General features: G+C 31.9%; 1 protein-coding gene across 1 annotated transcript in view; it reads right to left on the bottom strand.

The window, feature by feature from the left end:
• Positions 1 to 26,340, bottom strand: part of LOC114332199 (dynein axonemal heavy chain 7) — a 251,128-nt gene that overhangs the window by 210,677 nt on the left and 14,111 nt on the right. The window contains exons 7-16 of the mRNA XM_028281947.2: positions 19,580 to 19,786; positions 17,567 to 17,730; positions 13,515 to 13,736; positions 5,674 to 5,880; positions 5,299 to 5,593; positions 4,292 to 4,534; positions 3,819 to 3,988; positions 2,101 to 2,254; positions 1,804 to 2,030; positions 534 to 735 (exon numbers count right to left, since the gene is read on the bottom strand). Coding sequence (XP_028137748.2) covers positions 534 to 735; positions 1,804 to 2,030; positions 2,101 to 2,254; positions 3,819 to 3,988; positions 4,292 to 4,534; positions 5,299 to 5,593; positions 5,674 to 5,880; positions 13,515 to 13,736; positions 17,567 to 17,730; positions 19,580 to 19,786 — 2,091 coding nt within the window. The remainder of the gene's footprint in view (positions 1 to 533; positions 736 to 1,803; positions 2,031 to 2,100; positions 2,255 to 3,818; positions 3,989 to 4,291; positions 4,535 to 5,298; positions 5,594 to 5,673; positions 5,881 to 13,514; positions 13,737 to 17,566; positions 17,731 to 19,579; positions 19,787 to 26,340) is intronic.

Genomic DNA, 26,340 nt, shown 5'->3' with positions numbered 1-26,340 from the left:
TTATTGTTTACGTGGTTTGTGTCGTGTGACGAAATAATACTTTTCATTTAGATATCTTAGTTGAAGAAACGTGTTAATTGAGAGATTTTTATTCGTTTTTACTCAGTGAGTTAATTTAATGCAGTAATTCTTCTTGTCAACTATTTGAGGTTATGTTTATTTGTGTTTGATGTTTATTTTCTGTTAATGAACTAATTATGTGTTATCGAGTTTAATTAAATTAATTTTTAGCCTACATTTTTCATCTTACCTATTTTTTATACTATTTTGAAACTTCTGAAAGAGGTCACTTTTTGAAAGTATTAAAGACTTGATTTTACCGACGGCGACGTGTAAAAATCGTCATCATTTTTACGTTTGAAAATCGTCACAGTTATGACGTCAAATCGATGTGACAAATACACGTGATTTTCAACGTCAGTATTATGTCATAAAAACACGTCAATTGGTCATTTTTATGACGTGTTATCTAAGTTATAAAAACGTCGTTTGGTTGCCTGGGAAGTAGGTTGTGTAAATCACATTGTACTAACCATATTATGAACAGACTTTTTCATGTCAGCTTCAAGCTCGACAAGCCATTTTTCTACTTGTCCTCTTGCAAGAGCTGTTTGAATAACATCTACCAGTGGTACTATCTCATCTTCGCTTGATTTCATATGAGTCACATCAAGCTCTTCGGTAAATGTCAGTTTTGCTATGCCCTCGAAACACTTCTTTAGATGTGGCTGGACCCTAAAAATTATTGATTTCTTGAAATCTTGATAAAATAAGGTTAATTTTTTTTATAATTCTCTTATTTGCTTGCTTTAAAAGGAATTAAGTACAATTTTCATTGTAAATTCGTTTCTTTTTACGATTCGATTTTCATCTTGGAAATATTCTAAAAAGTTTTATTGAAATTTTAATGGATTATAATTAATATTTCATTTAAATCTTTTCAAACTTTACTTTTTATTGAAATTTATTTCATTTTTATTGAAACTTATTAAAGGTTTTTGAAATCTTTAAGGAATTTTATCTAAATTTTGTTGAAATTATATTGAAATTGTTGTCAACATTATGTTACATGATATTGAAATTGTTATTTTCAAATTTTTTTGAATTATAATTCAAATTTTACTGAAAAATTGTTGTTTTATTGAAATTTTATCTTTTATTAAAAATTACTAACAATTTCTTTAAATTATAATTGAAATGTAAATAATTATATATCGAAATTGTTACAAAAATTCCGTTGCTTGATATTGAAATTGTTTATATTCCAATTTTATTGAAATGCAGCTGAAATTTTATTGAAAAATTGTTATTTTATTGAAAGATCATATTTTAGCTTTTATTGCAATTCTATTTCATTTTTATCGAAAATGTTAAATACTTGATTATTGAAATATTCCTAAATTTTTTTAAAATTGCATTGCCATAATTTTTTTATTAAAATTGTGTTGATGTTATATTAAGATATCCTGAAGTATTGTTGAATATGTTAGATTTTATTGAAAAATTGATGTTTTAGAGAAGTCTATAGGTTTTATTTAATTTTCATTGAAAATTATTAAAAATCTCTTGAAATATTAGAAATATTTTATTGAAATTTTGATGATAATATGTAAAACTTGTTTTTAAAATTTTATTAAAATTGGATTGACGTTATATTGAAATGATTTCGATATTTTATTTAATTGTCGTTGAAATATTCTGAAAAATTGATATTTTATTGAATTTTTTTAAACTCTAAATGTTATTAAAACATAATTTAATCGGTACTGAAAATTCTGCTGAAATTGAGTAATTTTTAATTACCTTGTAGGATCTTTCGTCTCAGACAAAATTTCTAGCAGCTCATCATTGGACAAGAAGAAAAATCTGGGAAAGAACAATCTCTTTTTCTCTAAATAATCATTAAGACCTTTTTGAATCAAATCCAAGAGATTGTTGCATTTTTTCAGTCTTTCAGCCATCTTGTCTATCTCAGCAACAGCTAATACCCTGGGGTCGCTGAATACTGTCTTCATAAGGTCTCTCCAGATCTAAATATATAATGCAGAGAAACAAAATAGTGTCTCAAAATGACCAATATGAAAATATTGAATGACGTACCTTATCAACAGCGCTGAATCTTCTTCCTTCCTCTGGCATCTGTTGTTGGATATCTGGTGAGGAGAATATGGGCTCCAAGTACATCCAAGTGGACTGAACCTTCAACCATTCATCCATGATTTCTTGTAACAGTTGCAACTTTTGTTCCCAAGCTCTTTAAGTATAAATAAATGTATATTCAAAACTCAATATAGGCCAGTTAAAGTACACTAAATATCAAAATTCACGCACCATCTTAAAAATGGGACAATTTTGATGTCTCGTATTTCCTAAACCTTTTGTCTGATTTGAGTCATTTTTTAGTATATTATAGCTTTCTTCTTCAAGAATATCGATGTAATAATATTGTTGCTAAAGAGGTAAGTGTCATTGTATACCGGGTGTAACAATGATAGTGTGTTTTTTCCTCAAAGTTTGAAACACCCTGTGGAATATTCTAGCGTATATAAAATATTGAAATTAAAGCTCAACTGTAGCCTTAGGCTTTTTAAACATTTTTAACTCATTCTCTTATGTTGTATAATAAAAAAATTAGGTACTTTAACAACTAGTAATGTTATTCATCAACACAGGGTGTTTGTAAATAAGTGCGACAAACTTTAAAGGGTAATTCTGCATGAAAAAATAATGACCGTTTGCTTTATAAACATATGTCTGCAAATGCTTTGTTTCCGAGATACGGGATGTTGAATTTCTTCTTACAAACTGACGATTTATTTATTGCTCTAAAACTGGTTGAGATATATATGCAAATGAAATTTGGTAGGTTTAAAGAGGTAGTTATTGCGCATTTTTTGACGTACAATTAAGAATTTTATATTTACCATTGGCGTGCATACGGGTATAAACATTTTAGATACATCCCGTGTGCACGCCAATGGGGAATATAAAATTCTTAATTGTCAAAAAATGCGCAATAACTACCCCTTAAAACCTATCAAATTTCATTTGCATATCTCAACCGGTTTTAGAGCAATAAATAAACCGTCAGTTTCTAGGATAACATTCAGCATCCCGTATCTCGGAAACGAAGCATTTGTGGACATAAGGACATATACTTCTAAAGCAAACGGTTGTTATTTTTTCATGCAGAATTACCCCTTAAAGTTTGTCGCATTTATTTAGAAACACCCTGTATTGATAAATAACATGGCTAGTTGTTAAAGTACCTAACTTTTTTATTATCGCACATAAGCAAACGAATGAATCAAAAAGCAAAATGGTAAAAAAGGCTACAGTTGTGTTTTAATTTCAATATTGTGGGATCGGTACTCACCGGAGGGGCTGTAGACGTTCGGATACAATTAGAGTCTCTTTGCAAAGACAATGACGTCGACTTTGCAAAGTAACAAGACACTTACTCAACACACACACTACACATTACTCCACTGACTTAGTGATAAGTTATACAATTACGTGGCTAAAGGTTCTAGTTCTAAACCAAAGCCAGAATCAGAGAAAAAAAAATTCAATATTTTATATACGCTACAATATTCCACCGGGTGTTCCAAACTTTGAGGAAAAAACACACTATCATTGTTACACCCGGTATACAATGACACTTACCTGCTTAGCAATAATATTATTACATCGATATTCTTGAAAAATAAATCTATAATACACTAAAAAAAATCACTAAAATCGGACAACAGGTTTTCTTAACACATTCTTAAGGTGGTGAGGTAATTTTGATACTTAGTGTATTTTGAAATACTTACAATGTTTCCTTTTCAAATGGTTTGATGTATGGTGAATTTTTCATAGTCTGTGTTTTGACAATGTGGTCATCTAAAAGTACTTGAATGTCATCCACGGCTGAGATGATATATGTTCCTGTGTCTTTATACATCAAGACACTAAACTCAATCTCCTCCCATTCATGCAGCATCTAAACAAAATTTTATTAATACAGATCAATATCATCATCATATTCAATTATCATATATCATACAGGCCGTGTGTTTACTTTTAAATTAGATATAGGTGTATACCCAATAGCTGGCAACACTGCTTCCCCGCTTCGCACACCCGAGTCGCGCGGATTTATTCAGTCATTCATCGATTCTACAGTGGCTATGCAACTCATTCTCATAAGCAATGTTGCCAATTTTAGCGTTTCCTTCGGTCGCCTATATCTAATCGAAAACTAAACCTATTGTATATCAATATTATATGAAATGAACAAACTTACCTTGGACAAATTCTTCTCCAAGTTATTTTCCTTCGTAGCTGCCTCAGATATGGCTTCAAACTTCTCATAATAGTCATCCAATCCGTAATCGATAATTTTTTCCAGTGTTAGGTTTTCGTCTACTGTTATGGGGAATCCCACAATTTCGGACACTTTTTCCCAATGACGTTCCTTCATTCCTGGATTGCCTAAGGTTTGGATGATCGGCATATGCTCCTTAAATTCTTCTATTTGCTCCCTGACCTAAAATTGAACAAAATATAACAAAATATAACAAAATAAAATAAAGAATAAGACTGACAGAGGAGACAAAAACAAGATGAAACAAGAAGAAGCAATATACACCAAGACATAATTGCACAAAACAAGAAAGAAACCAGATAAACCAAGAAATAAATAAGATAAAACAAGAGTGCAAAAATAAAATAATAGATAGGAAAAAGAATAGTAATACAAAACGTAAACGTACAAAACTAGACAAAAATAACATAAAAACAAGGCAATATAAGATAATACAAGGCGAATCGAGACAAGCAATAAAAAACACAAGATAAATATAGTAATAAAACACATCCATACAAAGCAAATGCTTGGAAATCAAAACCAAGACAAAAAAGAAGATATAACAAATCAAAAAATGCGTAATAAAAGCAAACAAAATACAAACCAAGAAATAAACAATAGGAACAATACAAAATAATACAAAAGGAAAATAAAACCCAAAGGAATAATTTAAAAAGAAAAAAGAATAAAACAAAAAAATCTAAAAAGGCAATAAAAATACAAAGTACCTAAAGTAAAAGCTATCAAAAGAGACAATAAATATTAAAGAGAACAATATAATGCAAGAAAAAACAAGAAAGTGCAAAGCAAATCAAGAAAAAAATTAAATATCACAAAAACAAAATAAATCCATATAATAACCGGATAAAATAAGACACTACGAGCAAAATAGATAATAAAAAACAATGTTGTAACAACATAAGGAACTTCTTATATAAACTTACAGTAGTAGCCAATTCTAGGGTAGCTGGTTTCTCCGAAAAGACCTTTTCTAACTTATAAACGTTTCGATAATAAGTACCAACATCAGTCTCAATTTCATCTGGATCAAAACTGCCAACTCTGGACTTCATCCATAAATCGTATTTGTTTAGAAATTCTACAGAGTTATCGTATAACTTTTTATAGGGACTTAATTTGTCGTGTATTTGTTTCCTCAAGGGATACTGGGAAAGCTCGAACCCAAACGCTGCTTCTTCTTCGTTGAAGCTATCGATTTTTTCCATAGCAGTGATGAGTCTAAAAATAGTCATTATTCATAATGTTCTACAAACAACTAAAGTTCCAAGGCAGAACAAAACTAAGTAAAAAGGTTTTACCTTTCGTCAAGCTTTGTAGCTTTTTTATGGTACTTCGGAAGATCTTCAATGTTACCGTTATGCTGTAATTCGTCCACCATTTTTGCATACATTTCCAGATCTTCATTAAACTTCTTGATTTTCTGTGCGAGAAGTTGTTGAAACTCTTCCATTTTCTGTTCCACCATTTGCCGATGGTCTTCTAAGACTTTGGACATGTATAAGTACCTGAAAGTATTTATTTAGTCATAAAATATGTATATGTTACAGTTTAAGTTGATTATCCAGAGGGAGTTGACTATTCCTAGTTCAAGTCAACTCAAACGGCTGGTTTTAGCAAAAGTTGATTTTAAATATAAAATGAAGATTTTTATTCAACATTTCCTAGTAAAAGTAGACTAAAACTAGAAAAAGTATACCTACTCTTTCCAATGCCATTTATTAAGAGTTGATTCTATCCCATCATTAAAACACCAACTAAGATGAGTAGAATATGCGTCTAAAGAGTAAACCCAACTCTCGCTCTTTTTATCTGGAAGACGATATAATCTCTAAATAGAATAATTAAATAAATAACAATAGTTTAAATAACGATAAAAAAGAAATACAAAGAAGAAAAAGAAATAAAAACTAAGTATTTGAAAATCTCAAGAAACTGAAGGATCACACACACAAACAACCCATTCTAGAAATAATAAAATCTTACTGGGTATGTTCAAATCGTGATAAGTAGTTGAAACAGTCAAAACAAAGAGATGCGCACTCATCAAAAAAGCTCGTGAGATTCTACATTTACTGAATATATCCAGAAATAGTCAACTCAAACTATATAGTAAGAATTGATTCTCTTTTTCCTGCGATCTACTTTCACTAACAAGGGTTAGTAAGAGTCTACTTCAACTAGTAAAAGTTTTTTTGTATTATTATAGGATATTTACTACATGCCATCAATACATAAAAATTATAAGCATGTTTGTTATTTGTTCAGAGGGGTGTATGTATAAATTTGGATTTGTTATCCAGTGATAACAAAGACTCCACTAGTCTCTTAAATTATTGAACTGTGCCCTGTAAGGGTAAGTACTTCACTGCCTTGCACTACACTTCACTGCTGCTTAGAACCTATATGGTAGCTCCAATGGTTTGTGCCTCTTCAGTCTCCGAGTCTGCTCACTATTATCTAGCAGGTTCAGTGCAAGATTATTTGGGTGGATTTCTAATTTTACCAAATAGCGGCTGCTGTATTCACTCACTATCTCCTTAACTGTGGCTACTTGGAGATCGTCTCGGATTTCTCTGTTTGGTATAAACCAAGGTGCATTTGTTATGGTCCGTAGTACCTTCGACTGGAAGCGTTCCAATATCTCTATGTTTAAGTTTGCAGCCGTACCCCATAGTTGTATACCATATGTCCATATTGGTTGTAAGGCTACTTTATACACCAATAATTTGTTTTTTAAACTAAGTTTTGACCGTCTTCCCAATAGCCAGTAGTATTTGCTGAGTTTCAAGCCAAGTTGTTTTCTTTTGTTAAAAATGTGCTTTCTCCAGGTCAGTCCTTTGTCCAAGTGTCCTTTGTCAGATTGAGGCATATCTTGTCCATTTAGTGTAACAGGTGGCACTGTACCTCTGCATTTGGTAAATATAACCTGCACTGATTTTACTTCATTGACTTTAATTCTTCAGTTTCTTGTCCAGTCCTGAATTTTCAGTAGATGTTGTTGGAGAATTCTTGCGGCTATGACTGGGTCTTTCTGTTTAACCATTATCGCTTTATCGTCTGCAAAGGAAGCTGTGATTGTTTGGTTGCTTACTGGAAGATCAGCTGTGTACATAAGATAGAGAAGTGGACCAAGAACACTGCCCTGTGGTACCTCTGCCTTTATCAATGTGATTTCTGATGTTGTCTGTCCGTACCTTACAGTAAAATATCTTTCTTTTAGGTAGGATTCCATAATAATGTACAGTGTGTGAGATAGTGATTTTTTTAAATTTAGACAGTAGTCCATCATGCCAAACCTTATCAAAGGCTTCACTCACATCTGAGAAAGCAGTCGTGCAGTTACGTTTTTGCTTAAATGCTTCATTTATTTCGTCCACTACTCTGTGTATCTGTTCAATTGTGCTATGATCCTTTCTGAATCCGAATTGGTTTTCAGGAATTAGGTAGTTTTCTTCTATTATGGGAGTCAGTCGTGTTATGAGTAGCTTTTCTAGGAGTTTACCAAGGACTGGTAGCAGGCTAATTGGTCTGTATGAAGTTACTTCATTTATTGGTTTTCCAGGTTTCGGAATAAGTATAAGCTCGGCAACTTTCCACTGGGCAGGGAAGTGTCCTAATCGTAGCACTGCGTTGAATATTGTTGTTACTAGCACGATCCCTTTTCTTGGGAGCTCTTTAATAAGACGGCCTTTGATAAGATCAAACCCTGGAGCTTTATCTGGATTTAAGTTTCTTCTGATTGTCTCATGTACCTCTTTGACTTTGAAGAGTTTTGGAATTTGGGACATTTGATGTGGAGCTTCAAGAGTTTCTTTGATTTTAGCTTCTATTTCAGGCGTATTTTGCGATGGAAAAGGTTGAAAGACTTCCTCCAGATATTCTCGGAAGGTATTTGCTTTTGCCTCATCAATGCGTGCCCATGTTCGGTCTCTTTTACGAATTGGTGGAATTTTGCTCATTTTGTCTTTTTAAGTTCCTAACCGCTTTCCATAATGAGTAGTCTGTATCCGGACTGGGACGTTTCGCCGTCGCCGTTTCGCCGTCGCCATTTCGCCGTCGCCGTTTCGCCGTCGAGCCACTTCGCCGTCGGCCGTTTCGCCGTCGAGCCAGTTCGCCGTCGGCCGTTTCGCCGTCGCCATACCGGCATTGGTTAAGTTTACAAGAACGTGATAATATAATAACTGTTTTTTATACTAAATGTCAGTGTAAATAAAATGCTGATGTTGGTAGTTAAACCAAGTTATATTTTCGTATTCAACTATACATTGTTTTCGTCTGAAAAATAAAATATTTACAGTATTAAAATATGATTATTATCAGATTCCCGGAAATAAACAATATTGAGAAAAGGGATTTCAATTTCAATTGTTTTTACTGTATCAAAAATAAAAAACTTCATTATGCAAAAGTGTTCGAAATATAATCGTTCGAAAACCATTCAAAACTTATATACAAGTAATGGCGACGGCGAAATGGCTCGACGTCGAAACGGCGACGGCGAAATTGCTCGACGGCAAAACGGCGACGGCGAAATGGCGACGGCGAAACGGCGACGGCGAAATGTCCTAGACCCGTCTGTATCTTCTGTGCTTGTCAGATTTTCTAAGTATTCGTTAAATGATGCATTCTTTATATTGTTTATAAGCTCTTTCAATTCTTTAGAAGCTTTGTCATAATTTCTCCTATTTGTCGGGTGTCTAGTACGCTGCCAAATCCTTCGGAGTTTTTTTTTCAGCTATTTTCTTTTTTATTATTACTGGGCAGTGTTGATTTTTTTTGTGATGTGATATTTCTGGTGTTGCATTTTTCGCAGCAGTGTGGATGATGTTTGGTAAGTGATTTACTGCAGTTTCAATTTCTGTTTCTGTTTTTAATGATATTTTTAAGTCAATTTCTGCATTAAAATTAGTAAAAGTTGAATTAAATTTTTAAAATCAACTCTTACTGCTCGTTTTAGTCTGAGTTGACTCGAACTAGGAATAGTCAACTCTAACTGAATAGTCAACTTGAACTGTAACATACAGTATGTCCCTGTAAGTTGTATCCATATGGAAAACTTTTTTATTATTAATTTTACGAAAAAAACTTTTCTTTATAAAAAGCTCTGCATGGTCCAAAACCTAAGATTTAACCATCAAATATCAAATTTTTTGAATATTATACGAGGTATGTCAAAAAGTTTGAATTTCACTCAAGAGTAAAGTAGCTTTATTTTTCGAAATATTGGAAATTGCTATTATGAAAAGTTGTTTGTAATTAAAAACTATATTCTAATATGCAATTACATCCTTGTAATTGAAAAAAAAATTTTTGAGAAATTATGGATAACTATCATTATTTTTTCAGTTATTTCAATTCTGATAACTCTTTTATTATTAATTTTACGGAAAAAAGTGATTCTTAATAAAAAGTTTTGGATGGTCTAAAACTTAAAATACAACCATCTTATATCAAATTTTATCAATTTTATATGAGGTATGTCAAAAAAGATAAATGTAGATCAAAAGTAAAGTACCTTTATAGTTCAGAATATTTCAAGTAGAAGGATGTAATTACATACTGAAATACAGTTTTTAATTCTAAATAACTTTTCATAATAACAATTTTCGATATTGTGAAAAATAAACGTATTTTACTCTTGAGCGAAATTCATATTTTCTGACATATCTCGTATAAAATTGATAAAATTTGACAAAAGATGGTTGTATTTTATATTTTAGACCATGCAGAACTTTTTATTAAGAATCACTTTTTTTCGTAAAATTAATAATAAAAGAGTTATCTGAATTAAAATAACTGAAAATAAAGTTAGTTATCCATAATTTTTCAAAAAAAAAAAATTCAATTAGAAGGATGTAATTGCATACTAGAATACAGTTTTTAATTCCAAACAACTTTTCATAATAGCAATTTTCAATATTGTGAAAAATAAAGCTACTTTACTCTTGAGTGAAATTCAAACTTTTTGACATACCTCGTATAATATTCAAAAAATTTGATATTTGATGGTTAAATCTGAGGTTTTGGACCATGCAGAGCTTTTTATAAAGAATAACTTTTTTTCATAAAATTAATAATAAAAAAGTTTTCCATATGGATACAACTTACAGGGACATACTGTATATAAAACATTGCTTTTTTGTTGTGTGGTGATGACTTCCGCTATATTAGCCCAACTGAATTTTTTTGTTGACTTTTCCCCAAAAGAAAGACGTACCTATTGTACGTCTCTATTTACTATAAATAGTACTTAACACACGTACAATTTACCTAGGTCGGATCTCTAACAAAATAACGAACGGTATCAGCAATATTACTATTTTTTCCTTTATTGGTTTTGAATTTCTTGATCCATTCAGCCACGATAGATAATAAATTACTGTTTGCTACAATATTCCAAATATAAAAACATTACATATACATGTGCGCACAATATTACTATCTGAATTGAAAAATAAACTATATATAATATTTAAAATGAAAATGAAAGACAGCGTATGTTTCATTTCGGTTCAGAGTTGATCAATCATCCCCTTATGTACGTTTCGGTCTCTCCAGACTTCATCAGAGGGACTACATGATCAGCTCTGAATCGAAATGAAACCAAACTATCTATTTAAGCAGAATTATAAAAATAATTAGCGTATTGGACGCTGTAGCGATATCTATTAACGAAATTAGAAGTCCCAGATCCGTATGCCGGAAGCATATTTACAGATGCTTGCGTGTGTAGACACCAGGGTGTTGAAATCAGTTAGGGTTTGGAAAAACAGTACGTTTACAGACGCTAGCGTGTGTTGACACTAGGGTGTTGAAATCAGTTAGGGTTTGGAAAAACAGTACAGTTACAAATACTAGCAGATTTGGACACCAGAGTGTTGAATCCAGCTAGCTTTTTTAGTAATTAATATACATGCATAAATGCTAACGGCTATTGACTTTGATTTTATATACCTACTGCTGTGGAAAAATATTTAAGTGATTTAGGTATTAATAAATAATTAAATGTTATTGGGATATAAACAATAATATATAAACACAAAAGAACAACATAAAAAATAATGTTGCTCTGAAGCTATTTGCTTGTGGAATTTTTATAATTAACTATTTAGATGGGAAACAAGCCACAATTAAACTGAAAAAAATAATTTTATTAACGTTTCGACGTCCAAATCGGGTGTCGTTGTCAAATACAAAATACATACTACTAAATTAAACAAAAATGTTGTTGCTTAGTAAAAAAATACTTTAAAATGTATAATAATATATTATGTCTGAATTGCCAATATAAATGAGTCAGATTAAACAAATTATTAGAAGAATTTTTTACTAAGCAACAACATTTTTGTTTAATTTAGCAGTATTTTGTATTTTGACAACGATATCGGATTTTGGAGTCGAAACGTTAATAAAATTATTTTTTTAAATTTAATTGTGGCTTATTTCCCATCTAAATAGTTAATTATAAAAATGCCACAAGCACATAGCTTCAGAACAACATTATTTTTTATGTTGTTTTTTTGTGTTAATATACAGAGAGAGTCTGTAATTTGGAATAAATTCAATATCTCAAATACTAATTGTTTTTTGAAAAATGCTCAGACCCGTTGATTAGTATTTCAAATTGTCCTTTTTGACATACAATAATAATGTATACAGGGTGTCCCAATTTAGAGATATGACGTCATCGTTGATTTTCTTAAATAGCAACACTGTCATTTTGATAGCAATTTTGATAGAGTGTGTAAAGTTATACACAACTGCAAAATATCAAATTTTTATTCTCTACTATTTAAAAGATAATAGAAAATAACAAAGTTATGTCTGTAATTTGGAATAAATTCAATAATTAAAATACTAATTGTTTTTTTGAAAAATGTTCAGACCCATCGATTAGTATTTTAAATTGTCATTTTTGACATATAATAATAATGTATACAGGGCGTCCCAATTTAGAGATATGACGTCATAATTGATTTTCTTAAATGGCAATACTGTCATTTTGATAGCTATTTTGATAGGGTGTGTAAAGATATACACAACTGCCGAATTTCAAATTTTTATTCCCTACCGTTTACAAGATAATAAAAAATAAAATTATGAAAAACAAGTAATCAAATAATAATTGAATTTAATAATTATGTATTTCAATTAAGCAAATACTCATAATGTTGCCCTCAATTATTGTCAAATTGTCAATGGGCAACGTTATGAGCATTTGCTTAATTGAAATAATTAAATTCAATTATTATTTGATTACTTATTGCTTTTCATAACTTTGTTATTTTTTATTATCTTGTTAATGGTAGGGAATGAAAATTTGAAATTTTGCAGTTGTGTATAACTTTTTACACCCTATCAAAATAGATATCAAAATGACAGTGTTGCCATTTAAGAAAATCAACGATGACGTCATATATCTAAATTGGGACACCCTGTATACATTATTATTGTATATCAAAAAGGACAATTTGAAATACTAATCGACGGGTCTGAGCATTTTTCAAAAAAACAATTATTATTTGAGATATTGAATTTATTCCAAATTACACACTCTCTCTGTATTATTGTTTATATCCCAACAACGTTTAATTATTCATTAATGCCTAAATCACTTAAATATTTTTCCACAACAGTAGGTATATAAAATCAAAATCAATAGCCGTTAGCATCTATGCATGTATAAGCACTAAAAAAGCTAGCTGGTTTCAACACTCTGGTGTCCAAATCTGTTAGTATTTGTAAATGTACTGTTTTTCCAAACCCTAACTGATTTTAACACCATAGTGTCAACACACGCTAGCGTCTGTAAACGTACTGTTTTTTCAAACCCTAACTGGTTTCAACACCGTGGTGTCATCACGCGCTAGCATCTGTAAATGTACCGTTTCTCCAAACCCTAACTGATTTCAACACCCTGGTGTCTACACACGCAAGCATCTGTAAATATGCAACCCGGAAACCCTCTACCGTGAAATCAATTTCTGAGTACATCCTTAATCTCTGCCTTTTACAATTTATAAGGCAAGGAGACGACGAATAAAGGAAACGAAACGGACTACAATAGGCAGTCACATTTCGTCCGTTCGTCTAGGAAAAAATTCCAAAAATGGCGAAAATTTGCTTAAATTGTACTTACCATTGAAAAGCGTTATTGTTCAATTTCATTTCTACAGGGGTGAATATGACGTAGTCGGTCAAAAGTAGAATATAATTCATAACATCTCTTAACTTATCCTCCAGGTCTAACATGGTGATAGCTTGTACATCAGCAACATAGCGAATTGTAGCTATCAATTCATGAGTATCATCAGGAATTGCTAATGCTTTGTCGGATATGGTTTGGTATTCGTCACCAATGCTGTAAATTAGTTAGTGTTAGAAATTTAAAACATACACTGTGGAGACTATAAAAATCCACAAGGAAAAGAAAAAGGTTTTCCTGTAGTTGGCTGTCTACCATCAATCACAAAATTGGAAAGAAATCCTTTGTAAAAGGTATAAAATGTTTTTTTTTTATTAAAAATCCCTTAAAAGGGCTACATCACAACAAAACGTTTTCGATTTTTATAAAAAATCATCATCAGTGTTCGATAAACAGGATGCTAGCTGAGCCACAAAAGAAAATATTTGGGTAAAAACCCTTTACATAAAATATAGATGCCTTAAAAGTGCATACTTCAGTAAAAAGGCCTGTGATGGTCACATGGCAAACAGGATAATGCCCTAAGGTAAGGTATACAGGTTTCCCAACACGTGGGATCCAAATTGAGTTGATCACATTTCAATGACTTAATGGCAACTGAAAAAAAAAAAAAAAAAAATTGGAAAGAAATCCTTTGTAAAAGGTATAAAAATTTTTTTTATTAAAAATCCCTTAAAAGGGCTACATCACAACAAAACGTTTTCGATTTTTATAAAAAATCATCATCAGTGTTCGATAAACTGGATGCTAGCTGAGCCACAAAAGAAAATATTTGGGTAAAAACCCTTTACATAAAATATAGATGCCTTAAAAGTGCATACTTCAGTAAAAAGGCCTGTGATGGTCACATGGCAAACAGGATAATGCCCTAAGGTAAGGTATACAGGTTTCCCAAGTAGGAAACAAGGCCCAACACGTGGGATCCACTTACCTTGGGGCATTATCCTGTTTGCCATGTGACCATCACAGGCCTTTTTACTGAAGTATGCACTTTTAAGGCATCTATATTTTATGTAAAGGGTTTTTACCCAAATATTTTCTTTTGTGGCTCAGCTAGCATCCAGTTTATCGAACACTGATGATGATTTTTTATAAAAATCGAAAACGTTTTGTTGTGATGTAGCCCTTTTAAGGGATTTTTAATAAAAAAAATTTTTATACCTTTTACAAAGGATTTCTTTCCAATTTTACTATAAAAATGTTTTCTGTGCATTACATTTAAGCAAAGCCTGTGCGTTTCGATTTAATTCAATCTTCTCACAAGTCTTCCTGATGAAAGGTAAACCTTGAAACACGTGTAGAAGAATAGTGAGAAACTCTAATTGATCCCAAGAGCAACCGTTTACATTTGTTTTGTTTATCATTAATAACATGGCTAAATTGTTGATGTAATAGTGGAAGATAAATATACAAAGTTGGGATAAAGTATGGAACCAAGCAAATATCTTTGAAACGAAAAGAACAATAATTGTGAAACTTTGCATGCAAGTACAGTGACGCAAAAGGCATCTGATGCCATATTTTTGTTACTACTCTACTTCCGGTTTCACCGGAAATACCCTTAAATTATTTACTTTAAATGGGACACCCTGTATATTTTTGCAGATTTTAAAATAACTTGTTAATTTTAATTCATACATACCAAGTTTGGAAGAAAAAACTATTAAAACAAGAAGTAAATCTTTTTACAGTTAAAAAATAGGTTAATTTATTTACGTTAGGCAAATGACATTAAAAATGAAAAAAATAATTTCAAATGTTGAAAATATTTGCTGTTCACCTCCTGACAACGTACAAGCCTATAAATAAATTCGTGAGTCACTTTTTGCAAAATTTCTCCACGTATTAGTTCACATTCATCAATTATTCTTTGTCTCAAATCCTGCAAGCATGTTGGTCGCCTAACGTAAACACGTGATTTTAGATAACCCCAAAGAAAAAAATCTAATGGGTTGAGGTCCGGAGAACGAGCGGGCCACTCTATGAATCCTCTACGTCCAATCCATCGATTTGGAAAATTCACTTCCAAAAAATGAAAATTTACCATGACCGATTATTATTAATATTTCAATACGATCTTTTTCACTTAAATGAACCATTTTTAATATAACTTATTTCTGTCAATTAGTTCAGTAACAGTGTTACCTACTATACTAAATTCAAATAAGTCATGCGGTGCATGTAAACAACAATTTTAGTCTACAGTATAGATGGTACTCGTTTATTTCCTACTATCTATCTATCTAATCAGCCCTAAACATCCATCCTTGGATATAGGCCTCCTCTTCCTTCTTCCATGCCTCTCTATCTTGGGCAATTTGCATCCATTTTGACCCAGTGTGTTTCTTCAGGTCATCTGACCATCGCATCTGTGGCCTTCCCCTTTTTCGTTTGTGGTTCCATGGTCTCCAATGTATTACCATCTTAGTCCATCTTTCATCCTTCTGCCGTAGGGTGTGTCCGGCGAACTTCCATTTAAGCTTTGCTACTTGGGTAGAGACGTCTTTCACTTTTGTTTTGTTACGGATCCATTTGTTTCTTTTCCTGTCTGATAATTTAATGTTCAGCATTTGTCTTTCCATGGCTCTTTCTGTCTTTGCTATTTTTTCCATATTCTCTTTTATAAACGTCCATGTCTGAGAGCCATATATTAAAACAGGGAGTATACATTGATTGAAGACTTTTGTTTTTAGGTATTGCGGATATTTTCTGTTCTTTAGAATATAAGACAGTTTTCCGAATGATGCCCAGGCCAACCTTATTCTTCTCTTTATTTCTTCGGTCTAATTTTCTCTATTTAATCTAGTGATTTGTCCTAGATATATATATTCTTTTACTTGTTCTATTCTTGTTTGTGCCACTGTAATTACTAGTTCTTCTTGTTGATTGGTCATGGTTTTTGTTTTACTGTAATTCATCTTCAGTCCTATCTTTGTCGATTCTCTATCTAGTTCTTCCATCATTCTTTGTAATTCTTCACTTCTTCCTGCTATTAATACAATATCATCAGCATATCGTAAGTGATTCAGATATTGCCCGTTTATGTTTATACCCAAACCATCCCAGTGCAGTTGTTTGAACACATCTTCTAGCGCTTGGTTGAATAGCTTGGGCGAGATGGTATCTCCTTGTCTTACTCCTCGGTTTATTTTAATAGGCTCCGTTTGTTTCATTAGCTTGATAGTTATTTCCTACTACGTTGTATTAATACAAAAAATTATCTACAGACACTTTTTAACAAATTTTTTCTACCAAATTTGGTATGTATGAATTAAAAATAACAAGTTCTTTTAAAATTCGCAAAAATATACAGGGTGTCCCATTTGAATTAAATAAGTTAAGGGTATTCCCGGTAAAACCGGAAGTGGAGTAGTAACAAAAAATATGGCAACAGATGCCTTTTGCGTCAATGTACTTGTATGCAAAGTTTCATAAATATTGTTCTTTTCGTTTCAAAGATATTTGGTTGGTTCCATACTTTATCCCAACCCAGTATATCAACCTTCCGTATTTATTTTATTTAAGGGCAAAGACGCAAAATTTCGCGCCAATATGAGAAAACTAATAAGTATTTTTGAAAAATTTAAACGCAGAATGAAAGATTACATTATCACCTAGGACCGAAAGTCCCTTAGAATAACCAAAAACTTTCTTTTGAATGAGATATTTGAAATTAAAAATCACGCTCAATTTTCTCTTTTTTTTTTTCACCTCTGTAACTTATTAAAATCAACATTATAGAAGTTTTCAGGGACTTTCGAACCTCGGTAATAATGTGATCTTTCATTCTGCGTTTAAATTTTTCAAAAATACTTATTAGTTTTCTCATGGTTCGAAAAAATGAATGCATTTAAAACACATTGGCGCGAAATTTTGCGCCTATTCCCTTAACCAAAGGACAATATTTTTCTCGATGTACTTACCTGGTACTTGGGATGGATCAAATCATTATTGTTCAAACCTAAATAAATGTTTTAGCCACTTACCTTTTACACAGTACCTGTAAATCTTTAATGCATTTTTGTAGCAACATGTCTTTGAAATTTTGAGCAGAAGCTTCCAAGGCTTTGATCAAGTCGTTTCGGTTCATGTCGTACATTTCGATACGAACATAGTGTTCGTTTGCCAAAGGAATTTTATCAACAATTGCCTAAAAAAAATATTATGGATAAAACTTCAAACAACGGTAAAACGAACTGTTAATGGAACAAAATATAGAGAGCGCATTTTTATAATAATCGATTACATGAAAGAAACTTAGAAAAAAAACTGGAACAGTGGAGACAAGCTCTAGAGGAAAAAGGTTTAGAACTTAGTAGGACAAAAACAGAGTATATGGAATGTTCATTTAAAGATGGAGTTACTACAAATAAAACGGTATCTTTAGATGGTGAAATGACTGTGAAATGCAATAGTTTTAAGTACCTGGGATCGGTATTATAGAGTTATGGAGAAATAGATGGAGATGCATGCAGTTGAATTAAGGCTGGATGGATGAAGTGGAAGGAAGCGAGTGGTGTGTTCTGTGACAGAAAAATTCCAATGAAGCTAAAAGGAAAATTCTATAAAACAGCAATAAGATAGGCTATGATGTACGGAACTGAATGTTGGGCAGTGAAAAATAAAGAGGAACAAAAAATGCATGTGACTGATATGAGAATGCTTAGATGGATGAGTGGAGTGACAAAATAGGATAAAATTAAAAATGAGTATATTAGAAGAAGTTTAGGTGTGGCACCAATTTATGCCAAAATGAGAGATCATAGGTTAAAATGGTTTGGTCATGTTCAACGTCGAGACGTTAATCACCAAATACGAAGAATTGCTGAAGAGCCTGCCTGAAAGTAGTAGGAGAGCAAGACCAAAGAAAACCTGGGGGAGGAGACCATTAGTCAGGACATGTTGGAAAGAGGGTTAATATTGATATAAAAGATAGAGTTGTGTGGAGAAATGCAATTAGAATGATGATGAAAGTTTAAAAAGTGTGTCCGTGTATGCTGCAACATTGGTATTTTTTCTCTCTTATCTGCAATCTTATTCAATTCTCTTTTCTGTTGTCTTCTTGGGATCATCCGGTCAAAATTTGTGAAAATCTTTCTTGGTGATTAAAGCATTTTATCTTCATATTGTCATCTTTTTTGGTGATAAAAGCATGTTATTATCTTCTTTATTGGCGAATAAAAGGAAATATTGCCTTCTTTTTGGCCATTAAAAAGAGGATTGCCGTGGTTGGTAGATAGAAAGATGTTTAGCCTTTTTTGTTGGTGGATAAAACGACGTTTTGTCTTTTTTGTTTGCAGATAAAGAGAGAATTTTACCATCTTTGCTGGCGGATAAAAAGAAGTTTTGCCTTCTTTGTTGGCAAATAAAATGATATTTTCGCCTTTTTTGTTGGCGTATAAAAAAAGTGGCTTCTTTGTTAGCGGATAAAAAGAGGCTTTTGTCCTCCTTTTTGGCAAATAAAACAAGAAACCTTTTTCATAATCTTTTTGGTAGGTAGTAAAAGCATTTTTGCCTTCATTATTGGCGGATAAAAAGAGATTTTGCCTTCGTTTTGGCGGATAAAAAGAGATTTTTATCTTTTCTGTAGGCGGATAAATAGAGGTTTTCGTCTTCTTTGTTAGCGGATAAAAAGAGGTTTTTGCCTTCCCATTTGGCAAATAAAAAGCAAAACCTTTTTCATATCTACTTTAGTGGTAAAAGCATTTTGGCCTTCTTTATTGGCGGATAAAAAAAGGGGTTTTGTCTTCATTTGGATGGATAAAAAGAGATTTTCACCTTTTGTGTTGGTAGATAATAAGAGGTTTTGTCCCTTTGTTAGCGGATAAAAAGAGGTGTTTGCCTTCCTTTTTGGCAAATAAAAAGTATATTTTATTTGCCAAATCTTCTTTGGTTCTAAAACATGTTTACTATCTTTATTGGCGGATTAAAAGAGATTTTACAAACATACAGACAGATACAAACGAATAAAAGCACAATCGAAAACAGTTAGAATTTACCTTATACTTAAGGATCTCATTGGCTAGCTCATCAAATGTGTGTTTTTGTGATAAAAATTCATTTATAAACTCCTCATCTTTTCCATTAATTAAGGGTAGAAACTCATCAAAGTCTTGAACTCTTAGTTCGGGTCCTATTCGTTGTTCATCTAGCATATATCTAATTTGAGCTTTGTACTGCAAGGCAAGTTCTTCTGGAAATATGGGCTAAAACATATAAAAAAAGTAGCATATTTAACCCTTAACTACTGACGTAGATGTTTCAGGACGTAGATTCTGACATGCGGCATAGGCGTAACCAGGGGGGTTTTGGGGATTATAACCCCCCCAACGGGATGTACTTTGAGCTCTATACGCTTAACACCATAGCCCTCAGAGACCTTCCAGTAGTTATAACCCCCCCTTTCAGGTAGTTGTAACCCCCCTCTTAAATTCATCCTGGTTACGCCTATGACATGCGGTATGTCATACCGCTATATATCATGTCATATAGAACACCAAATTGTTCTATATGGTCCACATAATGTTCAGGAAACAGTCACACCATTTTGAGCGTCGGGTTTGGGGGGGATAGGGGGGAGAAATCGGTAAATTCGTAGTTTTATATGTTTTTCGTCAATATTTCTAAAACTATGCGGTTTGGCATGAACCACCCTCTATACAAAAATGTTCTACATTAAATTTGAAATAAAAAAGGTCATATACATAATCCTTCTAAAATGAACGGTTCCAAAGTTACGGAGGTAGTATAGTGTAATTGGTCCCAAAAAACGCCTAATCCAGACATCCAAAGTAAAAGTTTTCCTCTAACACCAAATTGTTCTGTATGGTCCACATATTGTTCAGTAAAAAGTTACATCATTTTGAGCGTCCGGTTTGGGGGGGGGAGGGGAGATGGGAGAGAAGTCGGTAAATTAGTAGTTTTTTTTTACGTTTTTCACAACTACTTGGAAAGTAATTCTCCTTGTATAATTTTGAAGAAAAAAATGAGATTAAAAATGAAAGACCTATTTTAAACATTTTAAAAAAGGAATCAACAAAAGTAGTTCGATATTTTAAATTTAGTTGGTACAGTGAAAATCCTTGGTTATATTATGGTTGCAAGAAAAATGTACTGTATTGTTGCCCATATCTTCTGGTTTCTACAGAAAAATGGGTGGACCAGGTTCACGATTTAAATAGTGTTAGATTTTTAAAAAGGAGACATGAAATTTCTCCGTTACCTACATGTAAGATGTTTACCCAATTTGATTCAGTTTAGCAAAACAAAAATCAAAAGTTCTCTTAACCAAGCTTTTAAAGCAAATATTGCTAAACATAATGAGTTTGTTAAAAAAATAGATAGGTATATCCTTAGCACACTTATTATAGATACTGCGACGACTCTGACATTCCAGACAACTACAGGGAATTGTTAACATTAATAAATTGCCAAAAAAGATCAAAAATTTTGTCAGCATCTAGAAACATCTGTTTTTTCGAGAGTTTCAAGTGATATACAAAATGATATTATTGAAGCTACACTCACCGGCACAAAATTCCGCCACCCAAAATTTTTGATTAAGTTTGACACTTTATAACTTTATTATTTGTGCTCCGATTTTCAAGATTCTTACACCAGTTTGTAGGTACATCTATTCATATTGTTTGGTATTATTCCAGTAACAAAAAATTTTGCTTGCATGTCATTGTACAGGGGTGAAAGGAAGCGTTGTACTTTCTGCTAATTTTAAAAAATTATTTGGAAAAATGGAATAGCTGATTTTGTTTCATAGTCCTGTCATATTTTCCCGGAGGCATCACCAACATTTTGTTTTTTGTATTATCCGAATATCTTTTTTCTTGTAAGAGCTGTACCATTTTTTGTAAATAAAAACACTGATTGAATCATACAATTGAAGTTGGATTGATAAGATTAGAATGGTCCGCATGCAGCCTAGATCTCAATCATATTGAGCATTTATGGGATGAATAAAAAAAGCTATTTGCCGTCATCCTAGGCCTCCAGAAAATTTGGTACAGTTATGGCCCTGGTAGAGGAATATCGGGCTATTCCCCAGGCAAGGAAAACACATATTTATTAGATGCTAAACAAATTGCGAGCAGTCGTTGCTGCAAGAGGTGGACATAACCGCTATTGAATTGTTTTGTTTTGTTGTTAAATTTGTTTTGTTTTGTTAATTTTAGTGCGTTTGATATTTTTAATTAAATAAACCTTCAAAGCAGTGTTTTTAATTACAGCTCTTACAAGAAAAGAGATATTCAGATAATTCAAAAAAACAAGACCTTAGTGATACCTCCAGGATAATACAAAAGGAGTATAAAACAAAATCAGCCATCCAGTTTTTCCACAGAATTTTTTAAAGTTAGGAGAAAAAACAACGTTTACATTCACCCCCGTATAATGCCATCTAAGCAAAATTTTTTCTTACCGGGATAATAGCAATTGACATCAATACCTGTACCTACAAACTCGGTAAAGAATCTTTAAAATCGAAGTACAAATAATAAAGTTATATATTGTCAAACTTAATCAAAAATTTTGTGTGGCGGAATTTTGTGCCGGTGAGTGTATATATACATTTAGCCATATCTTCATTTTTTTAAATAAGATTTTTTGCATCTGGTTCTGGTAACACTTCAGAAAAAGTCACGCGTCGCCACTGACAATTGATGATGATTTTGGGTGGTGAGGTTGACGTTTCTTAAAGGGCTTATCACTAACATACCATCGGCCACTGAAATAGCAAATTTTATTTACAAAAAAATTTCTTTCATCAGTAATAATATTATAAATTGCCCCAAAAATATAAAAAATATCGAAAACCTCCACCACTTTTCACCCTCCATAACTCTGGAACCGTTGATTTTATAACAATTATGTATTGGACCTTTTTTTTAAATTTCATGTAGAAAATTTGAGTATAGAACATAATTTACGCTAAAGCATAGTTTTAGAAATATTTACGAAAAACGTAAAACAACTACTAATTTACCGACTTCTCCCCCATCCCCCCCCCCTCAAACCGAACGCCAAATTGGTGTAACTTTTTACTGAATAATATGTGGACCATATAGAACAATTTTGTGTTGGAGGAAAACTTTTACTTTAAATGTCTGGGTTAGGCCTTTTTTTAGACCAATTATAATATACTATCTCCGTAACTTTGGAACCGTTCAGTTTAGAAGGATTATGCATAGGGCCTTTTTTATTTCAAATTGTATGTAGAATATTTTTGTATAGAAGGTTGTTCATGCTAAACTGCATAGTTTTATAAATATTGACGAAAAACGTAAAAAACTACGAATTTACCAATTTCTCTCCCCTCTCCCGCCCCAATCCCGACGCTCAAAATGGTGTGACTTTTTCTGAACATTATGTGGACCAGTGGCGGTTATCCCTTTAGGTCAATTGGTTAATGACCTCCCTGTAATAATTGTACAATCAAACGATTATAATGTAATTATTTCCTTAAAAAAAGAAAATTTTCTGTATTAAAAATGTTCGGAATACAATAGTATCGTTCAAAGTTAAATTTTGCTTTTATTGTATTGACTTTTCAGTCATTTTGTTGTTGTAAAATATAGCGACAAAGATGCCTCCAAAAGATTACCGATAAATAAACATGAAATACGAGCTGTTTGACGGTACCGAATAGCCAAATTTATCTTTGACTGAAACTACCGCAATATGACTCTTCAACAGCTAAATACGAACATTCACGATGGTCAAGAAATATATTTGACCTCACTGTGAGAATACAGCATTTTGAATCCGAACGTTCACGAAAATACGCTTATATGCAAGTTGGTACTAAATCGTGGTCATTGACCGTAGACCGTAGGTACTGTTTTCGTTGTTGAGCGGTAGGTATTCGAACGATCACAAATTTCAACGAGCAAGTGATCGATCATTTCGCAAAATCTAAGGCCAGAAGAATCGATTTACTTTTTAAATCCGCATAAAATATAAGTTTTTATTTATTTTAGGTTTTGAGTTTAAGTAGTTTGTTGATATTCTGGCTGTTATAATTACATATTATATCATACTATTTATCTGATTTATTTGACAATTAGTAATGAAGACTTGTTCCTTTTACTTATTTCATATTTACTTGTCAAATAAAGATCCGCTTAACCTTTAACTACACGCGCTGGCGTACTTTGTACGCCAGATATAAGAATTCTACTGGAAATATATTTAAAAATTTAATTTTTGACCTTGCTTATTTTTCTAACCTATCACTGGAATGTGCTTTACAATTTGGTTTTAGTTTCGTTATAATCGGCGTTCTGGAAAGATCGTAATTTACATTTTATTATTTGTTGTTTCCGGTGGTGGACAATATACCCCAGGATTATATTACTATAAGTCGTAATATAAGTACATATTTTAATTGTTTTTTAGTCATTATGACAAAAATATATTTTTCTTTGTAAACAATACTTTTTCTCCTGTAAAAAATCACATTTAAAAAAATTTTTTATTAGTAATTTTATTTATCATGGAATCCAGTTATTCCATGATTCCAGTTATAAATCCCAATTGGCTTACTGAAAAGGAACTCCAAGTATTCACTGATGCCGAATAAGGTTTATAACAAACAACTAAGTGTATTTTTTCAAAAAAAATTAAACAAATCCGTTGTTTTTAAGTGTATTTTCTTGTGGCGTACAAAGTACGCCACGCATGTAGTTATGTTATAACTTGATGCGCGGGTAGTTAAAGGTTAAATTTAAACAACATATTGCAAAATAAGTTATAAGAAACCAATACAGATGATGGAATAAGAAATTATTTAAAATGGGATTTGTAGGTCTTGTTTTTCCAAAAAAATCTTGAACCACCGGATATGACCTCCCCCTTCACTTACAGACCAGCCGCCACTGATGTGGACCATATAGAACAATTTGGTGTTGGAGGATAACTTTCACTTTGGATGTTTGGGTTTGAGTCTAGTTATACCATACTATCTGTTTTTACATCAACTATGGAATGATTCTTTACATTGCTGTAGAATAGAATACTGCTCCAAATAATATAAACTTTATTTTTCAAGAAAATTATGAACGCATGTACAATATTTACAAAAATGGTGGAGGTTATTACAAAATCCTCTATAGACTGAATTACAAAAAAAAACTTGAGTATTTTGAAAGAATACACTGGACTGCTTTTAACTGTAGAAACGTAAACAATGACATGCGGTACGTGATATCGCAAGAAAACTTTACATCAACCTAGCTCAAAGACTAAACCAAACTAAAATTGCAGCAGTTGGGAGCAGGTACAATTACACACCACGTGAAGGTACACAGATGGTGTTCTAGAAATCTTCTGTAATGTAAAACACGCTTTATAACTAGGGATGGCGGTTTTTGACAAAACACCGGTTTTCGGTTATACAGGTTTTTTTTGCTTACGGTTTAACCTGGCGGATATAACCGGCCAAAAAAATTTGCGATACTCCATTGGACCCGATATCAATAGGATCAAGATTAGTACTATCCAAAGAACACCAATATCAATATAAATAAAACACAATTTTTAATAAAACCATTTTATTCTATCAACTAATATATTTATTTATTATTTTATTATTATTATATATTTATTGATTATTATTAAATATAATATAGCGTGAGATTAATATAATATACATTGGATCGAAATAAAATTTGATTTGTGTGAATCCCAAAGATTTGTGAATTTCAGTAGTCAGATGTAGAGAACAGTAAACCAAAATTATTATTATACTAAGTACTGCTCAACAGAGAGCGCTGAAATAATTCAGGTTCTATCGTCATTGAATATATTATGAGAGTAGAATATAATATGCAATTATTGTATTCAATTAATGATGCAAATTTAATTTACTATTTAAAAATATAATCCTCTAAAATACCCACCAATTTTCCTCTCCTCCCAAACCCAAAAAAATCCCCAACCATTTCAACTTATAAAAAATTTCCCAGACTCTTTGAAATGGGATTTAAAAAAAAACAATACCAACATAAATATTTTACTTAAAAATAAATTGGATAATGCAATTTATCTTTTATTTTTACTAACATCAAAAAAAATTTATCATGTATTACTAACACGTTTGCATATTTGTAGAATAGGTACATTTTAACTTATTTAATACTTCCTGTATGAGTGTATCGTTTTGAAAACGTAGGGAAATTCTTGGAGATTCGTATTCGTAATCAGTAATTCGATATTCCCACTTTCAATGTCAAGAGTTAAGTGTGAAAAATAGATGATGTTTGCGTCTAATTCAACCAGATCACTTCTTATGTAAATATTATGATTACAAATATCTTTTCAATGAAATATTATAATAAAACTTATATATTGTTTCTGGCTGATGTGAGATTGCACTTTCAGTTTGCTTCTGTATTTATAAAATAAAATAAAATTTGAATTATGGTTTTGTTTGGAATAATTACTTGAGAATAATAATTATTATGATTGGGATCCAAAATAATAACAAACTAACCTAATCCTAATCACCGTGAAACCTAATAACCGGTTTTTACTTTAAAAAGAAAAAACCGGTTATAACCGGGACAAAAAACAACTGGTAAAACCAGTTATTGCGAAGTAAAAAAACCGGTTTTAGGTTTAAACCGGTAGGTTTTTCCCATCCCTATTTATAACAAAATATATTTTCGGCGCGGTATGGCATACCGCATGTCAGTGGTTAAGGGTTAAAGAAGTCTCAGCCAACAAAATCTTATTAATAAAGAACAAAGTA

Source organism: Diabrotica virgifera, chromosome 6, assembly GCF_917563875.1.
Source record: "Diabrotica virgifera virgifera chromosome 6, PGI_DIABVI_V3a".
NCBI classification, from domain to species: Eukaryota; Metazoa; Arthropoda; class Insecta; order Coleoptera; family Chrysomelidae; genus Diabrotica; species Diabrotica virgifera.
The sequence above is the reverse complement of the archived record's forward strand: the minus strand, read 5'-3'. Positions and strand labels throughout refer to the sequence as shown.